At 47.5% G+C, this 22,159-nt stretch overlaps 1 protein-coding gene across 1 annotated transcript in view; it reads left to right on the top strand.

Annotated features, from left to right (window-relative positions):
• Positions 1 to 14,828, top strand: part of Maco1 (macoilin 1) — a 61,047-nt gene extending 46,219 nt beyond the window's left edge. The window contains exons 7-11 of the mRNA XM_051172084.1: positions 2,478 to 2,636; positions 3,818 to 4,000; positions 5,951 to 6,071; positions 10,550 to 10,724; positions 14,372 to 14,828. Coding sequence (XP_051028041.1) covers positions 2,478 to 2,636; positions 3,818 to 4,000; positions 5,951 to 6,071; positions 10,550 to 10,724; positions 14,372 to 14,574 — 841 coding nt within the window. The 3' untranslated portion in view covers positions 14,575 to 14,828. The remainder of the gene's footprint in view (positions 1 to 2,477; positions 2,637 to 3,817; positions 4,001 to 5,950; positions 6,072 to 10,549; positions 10,725 to 14,371) is intronic.
• Positions 14,829 to 22,159: the final 7,331 nt, after the last annotated feature.

Below are 22,159 nucleotides of genomic sequence, written 5' to 3'. Positions count from 1 at the left end.
CCATTTGTTAAGTGTGTCAGGCCACGAAGTCCTAGACCCAGTGGGAGGAACCTTAGCGATAGATGGTCAGCTGTAGATGAGGGAACAGCAAGGCTGTGTGCAGAACGTTGGCACCAGAGCTGTTTAGAAACCTGGTGACAGAGCCCATTACCACACCATATTGTCTCTGTCTTTACTAAGGAACCTGCCTTTTCACTAAATGTGCAGTTCTTCCTCAGTGAGGTTGGCATCACAAGAGAGTTATCTAATGTGCCTTCGGCGAGACTTCTTAATGGGACAAACTTGATGCACCAGCCTGTTTGGAGCATAGCCCTTGGGTTACTTCAGGTGATTGAGGAACAGCATGGCTATGATCTAAATGCTGACCTGAGAGTACACTGAACTGAAATAACCCTGGTGATAGGGACAGTATGGTGTGGTGTGGACCTGTGACCCTTCCCTAGGGAGTGAGCCCTGGAAGGGGACCAAGCATTGTTACTGGATCTCACGGTTTTTAGGCCGTGCTCTCATGCCTGGGATGGGAACACTGGTGCAGCACCTACAATGTGACTTGTGGGGCTTGAGGTTTGTTTTTGAAGTCGTCTAATGGAGCGAGGTGGTGGTGGCGCACGCCTTTAATTATAGCACTCAGGAGGCAGAGGCAGCCGGACCTCTGAGCTCAAGTCCAGCCTGGTCTACAGAGTACTTCCAGGACAGCCAAGGCTACACAGAGAAACCCTGTCTCGGGGGTGGGGTGGAGGGTGGGAGGGTGTCTAATGGTAGGTAGGGGGAGAAAGCTGCTCTTTGGTTTTCTCTGAGAGGCCAGGGAACATGACTGAGTGAGTATTGATTTCTGTAGTAGGCCCTGAGGACTTTGTGCTTAATAAACCATGTATGCATTGTAGTCTGTGGAGCTGACAGCTGCCCTTCAGAAGTCTCATTTCTGTTAGTACGCTGGACTAGAGGCACAAAACATTTCACGGGGCTTGGGGTGGTAGTTGAGTGATTAAGTGTGGCTTAGCATGAGCAAGCCTTGCAAGCCTTTGCACCTGGGGTTGGGATTTCTTCACACAGCAACTCAAGCAAACTGCTGTTTTCTCACCTGGCCATTTGTGTCTTGTAGAAAAAAATGTATCTTCTCAGAGTTTCCCATGTGTAGTACATCCTAGGCCTGACCTTTAGCTCTGTTGTCAGAGTCTCATCTAAGCCATTCCTACTGTTTCTAGTATAGTCTTTCTCAGGCACCAAACGGAGAATTTGTCAATACCCATGGCTGTTCCTGCATCTGAGATTTTCAGTGTCCCCACTTCATTTACTGTTCTTCCTTCCCTGCTTCTCTAAACCCAGTCAGTGCTGGGCTGCGGGTAGACAGATGGGAAGAGAATGGATCCTGCGGTTATTGTCTGGGATTGCGACTACAAGATTCCCTTACCCATAGTTTTCATCTGGGAAAATAGGACTCATCACTGCAGTTGGCCCTAGTTCTGCTGATTGGATTAGTTCACATTGCTGTAACCTGTAAAGCAGTGCGTCCACTCCCGCTGAGGAGGGGCTGCTGCTACTGTTTATTCCTCCTAGTGTGTATGTGATTGTAGTCTTCCTTCTGTTATTGTCTAATTATTTTAATCATTTGTTTTGTTTTGTTTTTTGGGTTTTTTTTCTTTGTTTTTTGTTTTTGTTTTTGGTTTTTGGTTTTTTTGTTTTTGTTTTTTTGTTTTTTGTTTTTTTTTTGGCTCCTATTAAAATTATAAATCAAGCCAGGGGGTGGTGGCGCACGCCTTTAATCCCAGTACTCAGGAGGCAGAGGCAGGCAGATCGCTGTGAGTTGGAGGCCAGCCTCGTCTACAAAGTGAGTCTAGGACAGCCAAGGCTACACAGAGAAACCCTGTCTTGGAGAAAGAAAAAAAAAAGCCTTCCTGAGAAGAAGGGACTTGATTTTGCCCTTTAGTTCGTTTCATTGCTTGTTTATCTATAGTCCCCTGTTGCACATCACTTAAAATGGCCTTATTATGGGAGCACGTAGTAAGGAATGGCAGAGTAAGGTAGGTTTTATTTAGTTCACAGTTTTCACATGAGTCCCTTTTGTTGTTAATGACTTCTACCTTACCAAAAGTATGATTGTTCCTTGCATGGGGGATAGCAGCTTCTGGAAATGGATGGACATCCTAGTTTCTGGTAGTCCATGATAGGGGGACAGCGCAATATGGTCTAGGAGAATGCCGGAAACCCAAGTCAGAGGCTGGGTCTTAAGTTCATTATCTCAGCAAGCTTTACTTGCTGAGGAAGTTGGCAGTGGGCAGGGGACTTCAGTGTTTAGCCCTTCTGTTTTTCTCTCCTTCATACACAGCTCAGGCACTTGCAGTATCACAGACATTGGGGACAGTCAGTAAAGGGAGCCAGGCCATAGAACTAAGCACATCACAGGTCGTCCAGTGGAGACCCTCGAGAGCCCTCAGGCCCTCTCCCAGATGAAAATGGCATCTTTCTCCCTTTCCTAGGCTGGAACAAGACATTAAAAAGCTAAAGGCTGACCTGCAAGCCAGCCGGCAAGTGGAGCAAGAGCTGCGCAGTCAGATCAGCTCCCTCTCAAGCACGGAACGAGGGATCCGCTCAGAGATGGGCCAGCTCCGGCAGGAGAACGAGCTGCTGCAGAACAAGTATGTGCACGTTAGGGGCTGTGGGCGGGGCCTCCTGCTACAGGGTGAGGACAGTCTGAGGCCGACAGGAGACGCAGCCCAATCTCTCCTATTCCCTGACTGTTAGACGCTCAGCGTTCTCATCAACCTACACTTTTCCCTTTAATAACATAGTTTAACTATGCAATGTTAGTCGCTAAGCTTTTGTGGTAAGTAACATTGATAAGGATATCTGCTACTGTTTGAAAATCTCGACCCTTTCCTGAGGATTAGATGGTATTTACTTTGAATCTTAGAACTAAAATGACATTGAGCTTTGGTTTTATTTGAAGGAACAGGCGGAAGTCAGTGAATTCCTCTAAACTTCCCTTTCATTCATTCTGGAGTTGGTCTTTGTAGTCGCTAAACAGTGTGTATCTATAGCACTGATGCCTCACATAGGCTTCCGCACCAAGAAGACTCTTTCACAAGTCTAGGAATTAACTGTACTGCTAGAGTGCAAGAGGCAAGACCCCTCGCCACCGTTCTGAGCAACTTCTGCAGTTCTTAGTGTTGGCCTCTGGGGCGCAGTCTGGCGACTAGCTCCCTTCACCTTGCTGTGTGAAGCTGTAGGGGACCTAATGATGTGTGAGAAGACCCTGCACCTGGGCTAGAAAGGATGTGGCATGGCTGTAATTCAAAAAGGCCCCTGTGACAGTGCACACCTTGAGACTGATCCAGGAGGATTGCCACAAGTTCAAGGCCAGTCTAGGCTACAGAGTAAGACTTTGCCTAAGAAAACAACTGTAAAAAAAAGAGGAAGACCGACCTTCCCCTCCGACCCATTTTAGTCTCAGTAGGACTGGTCCAATCGGTGGGTCTTTGGTCTGTTTTTTTCCCACAGTGCTCTAGGGCACTAGAGTTAACTCTATAGTTCCCTTCTCCTCTAGTGGACGCTTTCTGACCCGTGTTTCTGCCTGCCTGCCGTGGATCACTGAGCAGAACAGAGGGCAGGGCAGAGTCTGGGCTACATAAAGCAGGTGGCTTATTAGTGTTTAGGAACCATTAAGTAGTAATGAGCATGTGTTTTCTCTGGCACTGGAAGTTGATGCTTGGCTCTTAGAACTTCTGTTACACCTGCCCAACAGAACAGAACGGCTGCATGGAGGCTGTGTTTCTCAGGGTTGTGGTGAATCTGTCTAATAAGATTCTGTGTAACACAGGTTACACAATGCTGTGCAGATGAAGCAAAAAGACAAGCAGAACATCAGCCAGCTGGAGAAAAAGCTAAAAGCTGAGCAGGAAGCCCGAAGCTTTGTAGAAAAGCAGTTAATGGAGGAGAAAAAAAGGAAGAAGTTAGAAGAAGCGACCGCAGCCCGGGCTGTTGCCTTTGCTGCTGCATCCAGGTATGTCCACGTCACTGGAGTGTTTAGACAAGCTTGGCTTTCCTTGGCCCAAGATGGATATGAGGATTTGGTGTTTGGGATGGAACAGTGGTTTATGTGCATAGTTTGCTTTCTGAATTGTTCATGAGCTTGTTTCAGCTCCTCCTGGGCCAGCTTCCACTGTCAATCCAACATTGGCTGTCTCGGGGACTTCACTCACAGAGCAGGTGCTGAGGCGTCCTCCACACCCCTGAGCTTCCTATGCTCACTGAGTGCTGTGAGACCATCTGCAGTCTGGCCTCTCAAGGCTTCCAGCACAGATGTGGGTGGTTTTGAGGGTCCTAAAATATCTCTTAGATTACTTTATTGAATTGCATGATTATGGGTGTTGTGCCTGCCTTTATGTCTGCACTATGTTGTAGTACCCATGAATGTCAGAAGGCTTTAGGTTTCCTGCATGGTTGTGAGCTGTCATGTGTGCGCTGGGAACCAAGCTTGGGTCCTCTGCAAGAACAGCAAGTGCTCTTGACTGCTGAGCCATCTCCTCAACCCCTGATTATTTTAGAGGGCTGAAGAGAAAATTCAGTTGGCACAGTGCTTGAAGTGTGAGCATACAGACCCGAGTTGAGTCCCTGTGTAAAACTAGATCTGGTGGTGCCCAGCACCTATGTAAAAAGCAGATGTGGTAGGAATCCCAGCACTGGGGAGTTGGGACTAGCAGATACCGGGGACTCACTGGCCAGTTTCCCAGAGCCCTTGTCTCAAAAAACAAGGTATGTGGCTCTTGAGGAGAGCACCTGAGGTTGACTGCTACTGTCCATAGTGTGGAGACACGATACAAACTTTAAAATAGCTGGGCATGGTGACCATGCACTCAAGTGGCAGAGGCAGGCAGATCTCTGTAAATTTGAGGTCAGCCTAGTCTGCATAGTGGGTACCAGGTCAGCCAGGGTTACATAGAGGGGCCGTCTCTCCAAAAAATTAACCATTATTCTAGACGATTGTTGAAAATTTCAAAGAATAGTGAGAAGAAGCATATTGAGTCAAAAGTTAACATCAGACAGAGCATAAATTCCCCCCAGCAGGGTTTCTCTGTGTAGCCCTGGCTGTCTTGAACTCACTTTGTAGACCAGGCTGGCCTTGAACTCACTTTGATCTGTTTGTCTCTGCCTCCCGAGTGCTGGGATTAAAGATGTGTGCCGCCAGCCCATAGGTTATAAGCAAGTACACTTGGCCTGTCAGCTCTGTAGATGGGATCAACTGCGGAAAGTATTTGAAAGCTAGATGGAGTAAAGAGTGACTGTAATAAAAGGCTGAGAAGTGAGGATTGCAAGATCAAGGCCGCCTATGCTGCATATTAAAATTCTGTCTCAGAAAGACCTAATGAAGCTGGGCAGTGGTGGCACATACCTTTAATCCCAGCATTGGGGAGGCAGAGGCAGGTGGTTAGAGGCCAACCTGGTCTACAGAGTAAATTCCAGGACACCCAGGACTACACAGAGAAACTTGAAAACTAAAAAGAAGAAAAGAAGGGAAGCCGGTCATGGTGGCGCACGCCTTTAATCCCAGTATTTCAGGCAGAGGCAGGCGGATCGCTGTGAGTTCCAGGCCAGCCTGGTCTACAGAGTGAGTCCAGGGCAGCCAAGGCTACACAGAGAAACCCTGTCTCGAAAATCAAAAGAAAAAGAAAAAGAAAGAAAGGAAAAGATTTGAAAGCCTAAATTATAACTGCTAAGCAAGCATAGATGGCTTCTTGTCAGCAGTCTGGAAAGTACAGCATGACAACACTTCATGTAAAGCTTACATTGTACTGCCTACTAGTAATTCAGAGGGGGCATTATGTAAAGTCTATGTAAAAACTGCTATTTTATCTGAGGAATCTGAGCATATCCTGTATCCACAGAGGTCATCAATCCACTCTCCCATAATAGAAAGGGAACTATAAACCTTATTTCCTATCTTTTTCTAAAGGGGAGAGTGCACCGAAACCTTACGGAGTCGGATCAGAGAGCTAGAGGCTGAGGGCAAGAAGCTCACAATGGACATGAAGGTGAAGGAGGAGCAGATCAGGGAGCTGGAGCTGAAGGTTCAGGTGAGGAGGGGGTGGGGCAGACCTCCTGTCACGAGCACTTCCAGTGTCAGGCAGCACCTTTACACCAAGCCCCTTGGTCTCATTCATCATCTACGTGGGAAGGGGACTTAATCCTGTCCTGTTTGATCCAGCCAGATTCTAACTGGAGCTGCAAGTGTTGACATCAGCAGGGAAGGGGAAGATGAGTCAGGAAAGGGGTTTGGAATAGCTGGACAAATGGGGGAAATAAAATTTATTTACACAGGAATGGAAATTTAGATAAAGAATTAAATGTAGAAAAAGATAGGGGGAAATAAAGTATCATTTATTTGATATTGAGATACAAGAAGACTTTTTAAACATAAAAATAGTAAACAAACTCACAGAAAACAACTAAAACACGAATAAAATAGAGATACTTGAGGGATGTGTGCTGGACTGGAGAGGTGACTCAGCACTTGAGAGCATCGGCTGCTCTGACAGATGGCCCAGATTAGGTTCCCAGCACCCACATAGTGGCTCACAGCTACCTCCTATTCCAGAGGATTTGATGCCCTCTTCTAACTTCGACAGGAACCAGGCTCACACATGGCAAGCACTTATTCTTGCAGTCAAAACATTCATACAATAAAATAAAGATACAAAATTTTAAAAAGAGAGATACTGTGTGTAGTGGCACACCCCTTTAATCCAAGCATTTAGGAGGCAGAGGCAGGCCAATCTCTTGAGTTCCATGACAGCCAGGACTACATTGTGATACCCTGTCTCAAACAAACAAAACACAAAACAAAGCCAGGTGCGGTGACATACACCTGTGATCTCAACACTCAGGGAAGTACAGGCAGACAGATCTCTGTGAGTCCAGGACAGCCAAAGCTACACAGAGAAGCCTTGTGTCAAAACAAAAACAGCAAACAACAAAAAAGCCACCCCAAAACAAAAACCCACAAAAAAGCCCCCCAAAAATACAGATATCAATGAATATTTAAAATAATTAGCACTTTTAGGATATAAATACCTGGTGGAAGTTACTAACATACACAGAAAAATAAAGGATATAAACATAATTTACGAGCCGGGCGTGGTGGCGCATGCCCTTAATCCCAGCACTCGGGAGGCAGAGGCAGGTGGATCGCTGTGAGTTCGAGGCCAGCCTGGTCTACAAAGTGAGTCCAGGACAGCCAAGGCTACACAGAGAAACCCTATCTCGAAAAACAAACAAACAAAAAACAATTATAATTTACAGAAGAGACACAAGAGCTAAAAGTGGATCTTCAGGATCTGCACTGTGGCTCATCAGAGAGAGATGCTCACTGCCAAGCCTGACGACTTCAGCTACCCATGTGGTGAAAAAGATAATCAAGTTTGCGTCCTCTGACCCCACATTTCCAACAACCCGCACAATCAAATAGAGGCTAGAGGGAGGCTCGGTTCTCACTGTTCTTCTGGAAGACCCAGCTTCTATTTTTAGCACCCACGTAGTATCTCACAATTGTCTGTATCCCTAGTTCTAGCCAGGCTTGTAGTAGGATTATTTCTGAGGAGGTTGCTATGTCCCCCTTTACTTCTACACATCAAGGGTTCTACCCCACTTGAGACCATTTAGTTCCCAAGTGAAAGACAGAGAGGCTTTTTATATTCCTAGTAAACTTTATTTATTTATTTTTGTTTTTGTTTTTGTTGTTTGAGACAGGATTTCCTAGTAAACTTCCTAGTAAACTTTAAAGCGCTGGAGCTAGGCAGATATCAACCCTCTAAGCTATTTTACTACTTCCCAGCTACATGTACCCCATATTTCCTGGTGTATATTTTGTCTGGCCTGCTTCTGCTCCATCAGGCCACTCCTTGTGGCCACATGCTCAGGGTCCGTACTACCCCATGGCGACTTCCTTCTTCCTCCTTTCCTTTTTCTCTCAGCCTCATGGTACCTTCTTGAGACCCCCACCTGGGAACCGAAGCTCTGCCTACTTCTCTTCTGCCCAGTTACAGGCTTCTAGCTATTACTATTAGCCAACTTTAAATTGGGGAGCAAAGTTTACACAAATCACTTGTTGTACGTGAGAGTGTGCTTGTCTAGAAAGCAACCAGTGCTTAGGGTCCATTGTTTAGCATTTGAATACAGAGCACAAGACTGACCACCAACACTATATTTTTTTAAAAATTAAGGGGCTGGAGAGAGAGCTCAGAGGTTAAGAGCACTGTCTGCTCTTCCAAAGGTCCTGAGTTCAAATCCCAGCCACTACAAGGTGGCTCATAACCATCTATAATGAGATCTGATGCCCTCTTCTGGCCTGCAGGAAAAATTTATTTAGTAGTATGCTTACTAAGTTTTTAAGCTTAAAATTAATGTAAACATTTGTTGCTGTTGTTTTGAGAAAGGGTTTCTCTGTGTAGCCTTGGCTATTCTAGACTCACTTTGTAGCAAGGCTGGCCTCGAACTCACATCAATCCACCTGCCTCTGCCTTCCTGAGCACTGGGATTATAGGCATGCACTACCACACCCAGCTCAAAAATTGTTAGTGTACTCTTATTACCCAGCAATGACATGAATATAAAAACTAGCAGTCATTTCTTTCCTATGAAACTGGCAAAGAATTTTTGTTTTTCTTTTACATATATATGTCCCAGGTTGGCCTCCAACTCATGGTCTCTCTGTTTCTGCCTCCCACGTGCTGAGATTACAGGTGTGGGCCACCATGCCCAGCCATAGGATTTTAAAAGATAACCTCAATCTTAGTCTTCACTGTAAAATACTTCATATTACAGGGAGTACAGCTTCAAGGAAAAGATCACATACTTCTGGAATACTCCTCTTTAGGAAGCCACTCAAGAGATGAGACCTCACCAGTGGCTAACACCATGTCCAATATGTAGTGGTCTAGAGATGCAAAAATAAAAAAAGAAAGAATCTGGTTTTTGGTTTTGTTTTTTGAGACAGGGTTTCTCTATAGCCTTGGCTGTCCTGGAACTCACTCTATAGACCAGACTGGCCTCGAACTCACAGAAATCGGCTTACTTTTGCCTCCTGAATGCTGGGATTAAAAGTGTGCACCCCCACACCTGGCTGGAAACCGTCTTAATAATGGGGCAGATAATTGCTTAAGGTGTAATATGGGTATATACAAAAATATCATTGAGCCATCAAAAGGTTTGGTTTCAGCCAGGTGTGGTGGCACATGCATGGAACCCAACACTTGGGAACCTGAATAGTTAAAATGATCTAAGTTTTTATTTTCTAAAAGACTTTATCTAGCTCTGTACATACAGTATGATTTCTGTTATATTAAAGGATTATGGGTAATTTTCTGTGTTTCTGAATTCTCTGAAATAAGCTAGGATTTCTGTCTTTAAAGAAATTCAGGCCAGGCACGGTGTCACATGCTTCTCACCCCAGCACTTTGAAGGCAGATGCAGACAGATCGATGTGAATTCAAGGCCAGCCAGGAATGCATAGAGGGTTGCAAGCCGGCCTGTTTTACATTGTGAAACCATGTTTTGTTTTGTTTGGTTTTGGTTTTGGTTTTTCAAGACAGGGGTTCTCTGTGTAGCATTGGCTGTTCTAGATTCACTTTGTAGACCAGGCTGCCCTTGAACTCACAGCAATCCGCCTGCCTCTGCCTCCCAAGTGCTGGAATTAAAGGCCTGAGCCACCATGCCCAGACGGAACCATGTTTTAAAAAGGTAGGGGGGAAGAAGGGGGGAAAAAAGCTGGGTGTGGTGGCACATGCCTATAATCCCAACACTCTGGGAGGCAGTGGCAGGTGGATCTCTGTGAGTCCGAGGCCAGCCTGGTCTACAAAGGAATCCAGAACAGCCAAGGCTACACAGAGAAACCCTGTCTCGAAAAAACAAAACAAAAAGAATAAATCTAGTTCAGTACTTGCTTATTATATTAACAACTGTTGTATGGGCTCTCCTACAGATTGCCTTATCAAAACAGCAAACATTTTTGCAATGTTTAGGGCACATTTTTACAAATGTGACTACAGCATAAGGTACTGTTTGTTTACAAGTAGCTAAGAAGAGCCATGTGTCTGCTCTGAGTAAGTTTTTCTTTTTGTTTTTTGTTTTTTGCTTTTCGAGACAGGGTTTTTCTGTGTAGCCTTGGCCATCCTGGACTCACTTTGTAGACCAGGCTGGCCTCGAACTCACAGTGATCTGCCTGCCTCTGCCTCCCGAGTGCTGGGATTAAAGGCTTGCGCCACCACACCCGGCTTCTGAATAAGTTTTTCAAGACAGAACTTGACTTGGAAGCAGAGGCCACTGTTTCTAAGCCATGTGCTCCACACGCCGCTGGATGCCTTTGAGGATCTGAATCTTGTATGTGCATTGCATGTTACATGCTCTAAGAATGACGTGTAAACACACAAGATGTCAGGAGTCTCTCTTCTAATAGCCATGTCAGTAGGACTGAATTTTAGTTTGTGAGCCCGAGCTAACATACATACATCAATGCCAAACCTGCCTCGTAACGTCACTGTTTCCGTGCTGTTGACAGGAGCTTCGGAAGTACAAAGAAAATGAGAAGGATACCGAGGTGTTGATGTCAGCCCTCTCCGCCATGCAAGACAAAACCCAGCACCTGGAGAACAGCCTCAGCGCAGAGACAAGAATCAAGCTGGACCTGTTTTCTGCACTGGGGGATGCTAAGCGGCAGCTGGAGATTGCCCAGGGTAGGAAAGCAGCGGGCCCCGGTGAGGTGGCAGGACATAGAGGTCATAGCGGACCTCTGAACCAGAGGGCACCTCAGTGTTTCCTTGAGCTGTTCAGTGCATGCCCAGCGTTGAGATTAGGAGCCATATCAGTCCATGCTACAGTATTATAAGATGTGTATTGAGTGCTGGACTTATAAAGAAGAGTCTGAGTGTCTCCTCAAAGATGTAAGTGTTGAAGAAGTCCAGAGCTGCAGCTTGCCCGTGTGCATGCTGCCTATGGGGACAGAGAGAGGCAGGGCCTGGCTAGGAAGCTGGGGTTTCAGCTGGGCCTGAGTGATGAGGAGGACTTGGAGCATGATGAGAGTGGGGGTCACGAAGCCTCCTTGCAGAAGATACAGTTTCCAAGGACCTTCCAAGTGCAGCAGGCTAGGATGGCTTGGGTAGTAGTACAGCAGAGAATTGCTGAGACTACTGGTATCTCTGATAACCAACAGATACCCTGGCAAGAAGAACAGTGAGCAAGCCATTGTGGTATTTGTAAGATGCAGGGATCACTGGGCGCGGTGGCACACGCCTTTAATCCCAACACTTGGGAGGTAGAAGCAGGCGGATCGCTCTGAGTTCGAGGCCAGCCTGGTCTACAAGTGAGTCAAGGACAGCCAGGGCTACACAGAGAGACCCTGTCTCGAAAAACATAAAAAAAAAAAAAAAAAAGATGTTGGGGGAGGGGGCACTAGAGAGATGGCTGAGAGGTTAAAAGCATTGGCTGCTCTTCCAAAGGTCCTGAGTTCAATTCCCAGCAACCATGTAGTGGCTCACAACCATCTATAATGAGATCTGGTGCCCTCTTCTGGCCTGCGGGTGTACATGCAGACAGAACACTGCGCTGTATACATATATAAATAAATAAATTAAGAAAGAAAGAGACAAGGGCAGTGGGCATAGGGGGAAGGGGAGGAAGAGAAGAGAGAGACTTTTCATCACATGGCAGTCACAGAGGAGCCCTTAACATGTAGTATTTGAGCAGCGACTGAAGCCAGGAGCAGTGAAGGCAAAGCCTGTGGGCATGAATGAGGCTCAGCATTCTGCTGGCCCAGGTGAAGCAGGATAGCAGGAACCAGGGTCTGCAGGAGCAGTGTCCAGTGAGAAGAGCTTAGGGCCTCACTTCAGATGACATGGAGGGCAAAAAGAAAATTGGGTTTTTCATAAAACTGATTAGTCACCTAAAAGACTTTAATACTGAGAAAACCTTTCCACTGGTTGACCTGGTGAGTTCTAGGCAGGGACTCACCAAATAACCAAGCTGTGGAAACCGCCACCTTGGAAAGCCCAGTGTTTACTGGGGTAGTGTGGCCCAGATGCTTAAGATTATTGATCACCCTGGATGAATTTATTTCATGTAGATTATCTAGCTGTGTCTACTGTAAATTAAGACTTAAAACATCTAGTGATCCATTTAAAGTGAGGTAAACATACTACATACTAACATTACTGTCGTTTTATGAAAATAACTATTTTCAAAACAGGAAAGTGCCCTCGTCTTATATTGATCATATATATTTACTATCTGACTTAATAGAAAATATTAGCATTCTCTTCTGTGTTGCTATTTGTTTTGTTGAGATTTTGCACTGCATGGCTCACCAAAGGCTCCACTTGCACTTACTGCAGAAGGCAGAGACTTTCTGGCGCTATTCTGTGCTGTGGACCCAGTTTTGAGAGTTACTGCACAGGGCAGGCCAGGGAGAAAGGATGGAGGAGGAGGGAGACAGGAGTGAATAGGCTTGTGGAATGGATCCTGAGAGCAGAGAATGGCACAGCCTGGGAAGAGACAGCTCTGGGACTGTCCAGCCTGAAGACAGGGAAGAAAAGGGGGGAGCTTAAAGCGGCTTTCGCAGCATGAAAGATGAAGGTAGTGGAGCAGAGGCAGAGAGGCCAGTTCAGAACAGTGCTACCTCCTCTCTGAGAGGAAATACAGGCCGAGGGGTGACAGTGTATGAGAAGAGCTGGGGTGCCTGAGAGGTGAAGAGGACCTCCCACTGCCCTGTTTCTGTCTGGGCTACCCCTGAGGAGTGGACACCTCTGCTTAGCTAGCACTCTCTGCTGCGGTCTGTACCCTTGGCGTGGAAGCAGCACCTGCCCTCCGGGGCCAGGGTATCAGGCTCCTGACATGACTGTACTCCACTTTAGCCTACAAATGTGTGGGAAGAGAGAATGGTCCATGTGAAACTCTTAGGGTGTTTTCCCATTGCTAATTAAATTAATCAAACTGAAGTCTGCATGGGGAAAACACAGCAGCTCATGTGTCAGGTACCACTAAGTCCTTGATTCATCCAAAGTGCATTGTGTTCAAAGAGAAAGTGGCTGTTTAGTGTTTACCTAAAACTTAGGGGCCCTGAAGGAAGTGAGGGTGCAATTCTTTTCTCCTGCTCTTGGCTCCTGATTTTTCACTGCCTCCCTCCAAATTCAGCCCAACTTAGTAATTCAAACCCAAACCTATTCCTTCCTGTGCTGTTACTCAAACTGGTTGCAAAATGGCTTTTTCTCCATGATACTCTTCTGAAACACGCCACCCAGCCTTCTCACACTCGAGCACACTGTTGTCCTTTCACAGTCAGGGCTGCTCGCACACAGCCTCTTCCTTTCCCTTGGAGGTCAGTGAGGCACATAGTGTGATGGAGACTGCATGGATTGGAACAGGGTGGTCTTGGCTTCAGTCCTGCTGTGTGTTAATAACAGATGGACTGAACAAGATGCATCATCTGTGATGCATCCCTGAGCTGGATGCAGGCATTTAGCAATAGGAAGTTAAGGATGCAGTCTCTGCCCTCACAGAGCCTATGATCCAGCAAAGAGATGATGGGCCATCGGCCAGGGAAGTAGAAGATTGCCGTGGGAGAATGTAGGTGCTATAGCCAACCATACAGGGTCAGCTGTCACTCAGAGGACACCTTGACAGTGTGGTGCGGCTTCCTGTTCCCTATTCTTTCATCACAAAGTGGGTGGTGATGAGAAGAGATTAGTGTGTGATTGTGTAGAACCCCTGTTCCACGCTGGACGTTAGTTGCTGTCATAACTTGTAGAGATACGGAACAAAAGGGAGAGCTTGGCGTATATTGAGAATCTAGGACTTGGACATTGAGTTTGATCAGGAATCTTCAACATGTAGCACAGACACAGGACACACAAAGGGCTAAGCTGGCTGATGTGCTAAAGCAGCCAGCTGAGAGCTGGGCAGAGGTCAGAGGGCATTGTGCCAGCAAGCTGGGCACTAGTCCCAGAACATCATCTGTTTTCTGACAGAGAAGCTGAAGTGACCAATCAAAGGTCCTGGTTCTATGTTCTTGCTTTAAAACTCAGAGCCCAGCCTTGCAGAAAAGAACCCCAGCTCAGGAGGTAAAGCTGTAAAACCATCACCCCTTGGGCTGCTGGGTGATGGCTACTTTCTTGTGCTCCTGCAAGCTAAGAGCAGGTCAACATTTTCCAAAGCTAGAAAAGAAAAATGACAGAGACTAGCATATGGACCACAGTGTTTAAGAGTGCCCCCCTGGTGGGCTCCTCACAGGAGGCTTGCCTGCACTCACTGAAACGTGAGTCTAGGGCTGGCCTGGGGATGTGCATGTGAGCCCTCCCTCCTCACTAATGCTAGGTCTTTGATCTTGCAGGGCAAATCCTTCAGAAAGACCAGGAAATCAAGGACCTAAAACAGAAGATAGCTGAGGTCATGGCCGTCATGCCCAGCATAACATACAGTGCCGCCACCAGTCCCCTGAGCCCCGTGTCCCCCCACTACTCTTCCAAGTTTGTGGAGACCAGCCCCTCTGGACTCGATCCTAATGCCTCTGTCTACCAGCCCCTGAAGAAATGAAAGCCAACTGTGTGTTTACCCAACATTCGGAACCAGAAGGCTTTGAAAAGCAGCGTCTCTGGCAGTCAAGATAAAAAAGTTGATATTGTGTTTTGTGGGACTGTATATGTTGTCATTTTTAAAGGGGGGAATAACATCCAAGTCTAATTAGAACCGCCCATCAGTTGTTCTTGGAAGTTTTTAGAAGACCTCACAGGACTTTGCAGTTTATTTTTCTTGGCCAACACATTAAAACCATTCTTGGATTTCAAGTAGCCAATTTTGCCTTTTTATATATTTTTACATAGTTTCCTCTTGAAGAAAAAAAATCAGAGTTTTTGCTTCTCAATTCTATTTTGTTCTTAAATAAGCAGGAAAATTGTACATTGTATTCATATGGATGACAACAAAAGCTTAGTTTCTCTTGAGAGAGGGCTAAATAAGCCAGACATGGCTCTGACTCCATAGCTGCATTAAAAATGATTGTTGTTGTTACAGAAAAAAACATTGACTGCCCTCAAAGGACCAGACAGATTGAGGGAGCATCACTTGAGCCGAGAGAGACTTAAGGGGTGGGGCTAGCTGGCAAGCGTGTGATCGTGTGTTTGGAGTATTGACGTTCCCACCAATATTTAGTTCTAGGACATGTCCAGAGCAGACTCTGCATTGCCTTCAGAAGACATTTCAAGAGGAAACTTGATCATTTTCGGCCCCCTCCCCCACCCCCTTTCTGTCATCTGTCTTCTATCTGTTGCGTTCACTGCAGATCCTGTTGTTCAGCTGGTAGGTGGCGGCTGGGCTGCTGGTCACCAGGCCACCACTTGGGGTTTTTTTTTTCCATGGGAAGCACACAGGATTCTGTGCTTGCTGCCAGTCTAGCACCGTAGAGAGGCAGCCTGGTAGGTCTGAAAGAGGCCAAAGGACAGCTAATGCAGCTGGGCTCTAGGAGCAGTTGTCCCCACCTGCCGCCTGCTGCTTTCTCACTCTCGCCATCTCGGCTTCGATGGTTCACAGATGCTTGACTGTTCTGAGCTCTTGTGCCAAGGAGGGTTTGCTGTTGTTTTTTGTTGTGAAGACTCAAACTCTGCACAAAGATTCTGGTTCAAATGTGTATTATACGCCGGAAGAGAGTGTCTGCACAGACATTTGAAAGTGTGTTAGGATTCAGGGAGTGGGAGGGCAGGGGAGAGGAGGGGCAAAGCAGGGTTGCATTTGGAAGTTTGGGGAAACTAAGAAACCAAATCGATTGGCTTTGCTTCTATGCTGTGTGTTCTGGAAGGACATAGTTCTAAAATTTCCTGTTGATTGGCATGTATATCTCATTTAAAGCAAATTAGATAGGACAAATCAGTCAGTAAAATTAGAAGTATTACAGAGAATCATCCTTTTAGTCACAGATCTTATTTTGGCATAAAACAAACTTATAGCTTTAGCCAAGTGTGCATGTTGCTGCCATTTGCATTTTTGAATCATCTTGTGTAAATGTGTCACCATGAAAGTGTTACTCAGACTTGTCATAGTTTTGTTTTTCCCATCTTTGTGCAAAAACATGGAAAATTGTCACTGTGTTGAGGTTTCCCCCATTTTGCTGCCTTTGGGACACTGTTTTCGTTAAATACTTGGTCTTGGCTGCATTCTTTTTTTTTTCCCCTGTGGGGTTCAAAAGAATAAACATTTTCTTACTGATAAAACTAGTTTTCTGCCTTCATAACATTCCAGGGCACGGCAAGGTAGATGCTTCTGTCGGGGCTGAGGCGCTGGCCCGTTTGTTTTCAGCTCATCCCAGCCCCAGGTTGGACGGTGGTGCCTCCCCTGGCACCAGGCAGGGAGCAGGCCCAGGGTCTGAGAGGTGTATGTCAGGTGGCCCAGCAGCTTTGATTTCTGAACATAGGACACATCCGCCTTCTTCCTTCCTGCCTCTGCTTCTGTGCAGCCCCCTTTCCCAAGACCCCAGCTGGAGCAGGCCTGGAGGTGACTCCCTGAGGGCAAGTCCCTTTTACGTTGCTTCCCCTCTTCCGCTTTCTTGGCTACTTAGTGACCAATGCCCTGTTAGGCTTCCCTTAACCAACTCCAAGGTGAGCACTCCCACCCCACCCCACCCTGCTTGTGTTAGAGCCTGTTTTCATCTGAGAACCAGCGGCCTCTCTTGGCCCATGCTCTCCCATCTTGGCCATTATTACAATTGATCTTGGCTCAAGATTCTAGAGAATTCTGCTCTTGCCTTCTCACAGTCTGTCTTTGTTAGCGGATAGGCATCCATCTGAATCTTGGCGGTTAAGGCTTGCAGACACACCATACTTAGTACCATGAGCAGAGTTTCCCAGTAAAGCCCCTGGCCGGAAGGTGTGGTTCTGCCCATAGTGCCCTTGCTGATATGGTCTTCAACTACTAGAAATCACCAGCTGTCTTGTCTTATCTGCCCATCATAAAGCAGCCCTACAATCTAGGATTTGTGATTTATTACGTGTCAAGAAGCAATGTTTGCCATTCTAGATGGTTCGATGTTTACAGGAAGGATGGGCTGAGTGTGTTGTGACTGGCCAAGAGCCCTCTTGGTTGTACATTTCCCCAACTGTACATAAGGAAGTATCTGTTCCATGTCCCTTCTCCCTCTGGTAGTCACTCCAAGAGGTCCTGAAAGTGACAAACAGTGACTGTGGCTCAAACCTGAAGGAAGGGCTAGTCCTTTACCCAGTCATCCCTTTACCCTGTGCCACCCAGAACAGCTGCCCTGTGATTGCTCCCTGTGAAATTCACATGCCTGTGACCGGGCGCTAAGGAAGATCACAGGCTCAAGTCCGGTGAGTCTGAGGCCAGCTCTACTGTAAAACCCTGGAGACATAATCCAGACTGCGGCAGAGGTAAACTAATAAGCTCTTAATCAGGATCAGCTGAGGAGAGGATAGGACACGCCCCCCACCCCTGGCTCACTCAGGGTAAAGGGTCTTAAGGGTCTTAAACCTGAAGTGCCTGGCTCTATGGGGCTGTGGTAATTGCTCCTTGGGTTCACTTCCCTGCTGTTTGCTTTTTTTTTTTTTTTTTTTTAATATTTATTTATTATGTATACAGCACTCTACCTGCATGTGCACCTACAGGCCAGAAGAGGGCACCAGATCTCATTATAGATGGTTGTGAGCCACACCATGTGCTTGCTGGGAATTGAACTCAGGACCTTTGGAAGAGCAGTCAGTGCTCTTAACCTCTGAGCTATCTCTCCAGCCCCACTTGCATGCTTTTTAATCCCAACAATGTACGTGTGTGTGTGCGTGCGTGCGCGCATGCGCGTGCGCGTGCGCGTGCGCGCGCGCCTGTGTGCAGTTACATGCACATAAAGAAGCCTGAGGTTGAGGCCCAGAATCATCTTCAGTCCTCCTACCTTACTGAGGAAGAGGCAACTACTCCGATAGCTGGTCTTGCTAGCCAGCTTGCCCTGAGGACCTCGTCCCTGCCTTCAAAGGCTGAAACGGAGGGTGGGCATCGTGTCCACATGGCACTTACATGATTCTAAGGACTCCAACTTTTGTTCTTACATTTGTATTGCAATTACTTTAACCACTGAGAAACCCGTCCCAATCCTCAAGCACTCGCCAAGGAAAGCCATCCAGTTCCCCTGCTCCGCTGTGGTCCACAGAGAGCCCTGTGGCCTGGTCATGCCCACAGAATGGTCGGCATCAGTGCTCAGCTCTGCTGCTGGTCCTGCTCTGAGCATCTCACAGTGCTGCTTCTTGAACTTGTCCGTGTCTCCCTGCCTACCTATAGGAGATGCTCTGAGTCTGTGACAAAATACAGAGCACTCAAAGCTATCCAGGGCCTCCCTGCGAGGTCTGGCTTGACGTCAGCAAGGAATCACTATAAGGCAGACCTGGTAGCTAAACCACTGTGGCTTGGACTCAAATATGCTCAGCTGTGCCCCCCAGTGCCCCCCTACAACCTTGCTAGCTCAGCCCCTCACCCTCACCTGCATTTTAATAAGGGGTGCTACTTTTTAATAAGGGGTGCTACTTAGGCAGAGGTCCCTTCCTGAGTGACACTTCCATTCTGAAGACGCAAAATGCCTTCCACTCACTTCTAGTTTGGAAAAGCCAATCTCAGTCTTAGAGCTTAGCTGATGAGTGGAGAAAGAAGACCTCCAAACCCTACTTCTTGTTTTGTCTTGAGATAAGAGTCTCACCGTGAGCCAGGTGTGGTGGCACACATCTTTAATCCCAGCACTGGGGAGGCTGAGGCAGGTAGATTGATGTGTGTTCAAGGCTAGCCTGGTCTACAAAGTAAGTCTAGGTCAGCCAAGGCAACACAGAGAAACCCTGTCTCGAGGAGGGGAAAAAGGAGGCTCACCATGTAGCTCTGACTGATCTGGTCCTAGCTATGTAGACCAAGATGGAACTCAGAGTTCCTGACTCTTGATTCAGCTTGTGTGACTACTACCTGCCTCTCTCTCTCTCTTTCTTTCCCTCCTTCCCTCCTTCCCTCTCAACCTTCCTCCTCCTAGGAGCCCAGGCTAAGAGGGTGGAGAGTCCCCTTTGCTCCACAGCAGGTGTGCTGTCAGCAACCCTGACTGACCCTGGTCAGCTAACCACCAGAGCGTGTGATCTGAAGCGCGTACTGTCCAAGCAGAGCGCCTTGTAGCAGTGCCTTACTGCAGTTTTAGACAAGTCTAAACAGACTCCCTCCAGGACCGGCGGAGGGGAAGGAGCCTATTTACCATGCCTTTGTGCCTTCTGCTGAAACCTTGTATTTCTTCTCAGATTTTCTCCACAAGTGCCTGCTTGTTCCAGCCAGGTACAAGGATTTCTTCACTAGCTGGGTGCTCCAAAAACAAGCAGTTCTCTGGGGACGCCCTGGCAGCAGGAGGCGTGGGGCAGGGGACCTAGCCATTCTTTCCTGGGGGCTTTTTCTGTTTCTTCCTCCAGGAAGGAATCTGGCTGACGCGGCAAGGGTGCCACACTTTTCTTCTCCCTCTTTCCTTGGCTGGCTCTGAAGAGTTCTGCTTTCTTCCACTCTCAGTCTTTGCCTTTGTTTTTGTTTTGTTTTGTGTTTTCAAGTCAGGGTTTATCTGTCTGTAATATAGCTCTGGCTGACCTGGAACTTGCTCTGTAGTCCAGGGTGGCCTCGAACTCACAGAGATCCACCTGCCTCTGCCTCCCAAGTGCTGGGATTAAAGGCGTGCGCCACCGCCGCCCGGGGGTCTTTGCCTTTGATTCCTCTGCCCTTGCTTGAGATTCAACCTCGGGCCTCCTTAGGTTGGGCTCTCTGGATCCTGAAGTTGTCCTCTGGCGCTTTGATTGCTCCCCCAGGAATCTAGACTTAAGGCTTAGCCATCCCCTGTCCAAGAAGCCAAGGTGAGCGTCCCCTGGAAGTTGCTCTGTCCTGTTTCCCGGCAATGCAGTCTCTGGACACACTGGGGTTAACAGGGACGTGCAGCTGAGAGTGGCAGGACCTTTTGCGAGCTGACCTGGAACCTGCATTTTCTTTTAGTTTCTTTATGTGTGTTTCCTGTGGTGGGGCAGAGGGAGGTGTGCCACAGCAAATGCGCAGAAGTCCGTTCCTTCCTGCACCTGTGGGGTACAAGAATCAGCTTAGCTCCCGTTACCAGGCTTGGCTGCAGGCTCTTGTACCTGCTGAACCATTGCTGGTCCCAAAACCAACACTTCCATCCATCCCCCGCCCTCTCCACCATTGCTTTGTGTTGGATCTTAATCAAACATGAGGCTTTACTCCCAGAATCCTATGTTGGGCCCATGCCGACTTAGGTAGGTGGCCCTCAAGTTCCATCTCCTGTCACATAAGCAAGCTCCATCTGAGGCTGAGTCCTAGGTCCTCTACCCCACTTTGAGAGCCACTGACAGCCGGGCATGGTGGCTCACGCCTTTAATCCCAGCACTCGGGAGGCAGAGGCAGGTGGATTACTGTGAATTCGAGGCCAGCGTGGTCTACAAAGCAAGTCCAGGACAGCCAGTACTGTTACACAGAGAAACTCTGTCTTGGTGGGGACGAGGGGGGGCGGGGAGGGGGCGGGGGACACACGCAGGAAGAGCCACTGACCTGCAATTCGAGTTAAGATGGTAGGTAATTGTTGTTTTCCTCTCTGCACCTGGTATATATCCCCAGATTTACAACAGTCAATCTGTTTTACTTTTATGAGAAATGAATTTTAAAACATAAATGTAGTTAAAAGACAAATCAAGGGGAGAAAAGAAAGAAGAAATAGAGGTGTTAGGATGATTCGGGATGTGAAAGTACTTGCTCTGCAAGCCTTGAGGGCCTGAGTGTGACCCCCGAATTCCATGGTAGAAGCCGAGAATGGGCTTAAAAACGTTGCCCTCTGGCCTCCACGCATGCATGGCACCTGGGCGCCTACCCTCACACGTGCAGTAATAGAAGGAAGAGAAGGAGGGGAAGTGGGGGAGAAGGAAGAAGAGGGAGCGTGGGAGGAGGAAGGGGAGAAAAATGGGGAAGTTTGAGCAGCTTGAAGAAACACCCCCCCCCCCGACACACACACCCAGTACTTACCCCTTAGTTATTGGTTCTCCTGGGGTGTCTGCCTGGAAGTGAAGGGTTAGTGGGGTCACAGTTGGCTGCGTGCTCAGCATAGTTGAGGATTTGCGCCATCACCTCCGCAGTGCACTGTCCTCGAGCTGGAGTCCACAGAGTGTCTGGGTTCAGACTGCCAACCCAAACATAGCGCTCAGATCACACTCAGACATAGCTGCTCTCAAATGCTGGGAAGGTCCACAGCCAAGTGGCGGGGAGCAGACCAACGTACTTAACCCCAGAGGCGTCCTGGCATGGGCTCCTGTGCCTGTGAACATGCTGTTTGAGAGCTGCATAGAATCGCAAGACATGGGTCTGGAGAGATGGCTCAGCAGTTAAGAGCACCGCCTGCTCTTCCAGAGGTCCTGAGTTCAATTCCCAGCAACCACATGGTGGCTCACAACCACCTATGATGTGATCTGATGCCCTCTTCTGCAGATAAAGCACTCACATACAATAAATAAATAAATAAATAAATAAATAAACAAACAAATCTTAGAGCTGGGCGTGGTGGCACACGCCTTTAATCCCAGCACTCGGGAGGCAGAGGCAGGCGGATCGCTGTGAGTTCGAGGCCAGCCTGGTCTACAAAGTGAGTCCAGGATGGCCAAGGCTACACAGAGAAACCCTGTCTCGAAAAACCAAAAAAAAAAAAAAAAAAAAAAAAGAATCTCAAGACATTTAGAAATGGGGAGAGTTTGGCTGGGCGTGGTGGCACACACCTGTAATCCTGGCCCTCGGAAGGCAGAGGCAGGAGGATCGCTGTGAGTTCGAGGCCAGCCTGGTCTACAAAGTGAGTCCAGGACAGCCAAGGCTACACAGAGAAACCCTATCTTGAAGAAAAAAAGAAAAAGAAATTGGAAGAGTTCCTAGTATCAAGCTTCTGGGGTTCTATTTATTAATCACCCTACCATTTATCATCTATTAATTATTATCTATCTATAAGCTAGCTAGCTATAAATCATTTAAAGATAGGGCCTTGCCAAGTAGTCCAAGCTGGACATGAACTCTGTAATCCACTCACTGCCTTGGCATCTCAACAGCTGGGATGACAAGTCTTGAGCCGAGATGCCTG

This window comes from Acomys russatus, chromosome 29, assembly GCF_903995435.1.
Source record: "Acomys russatus chromosome 29, mAcoRus1.1, whole genome shotgun sequence".
NCBI classification, from domain to species: Eukaryota; Metazoa; Chordata; class Mammalia; order Rodentia; family Muridae; genus Acomys; species Acomys russatus.
The sequence above is the reverse complement of the archived record's forward strand: the minus strand, read 5'-3'. Positions and strand labels throughout refer to the sequence as shown.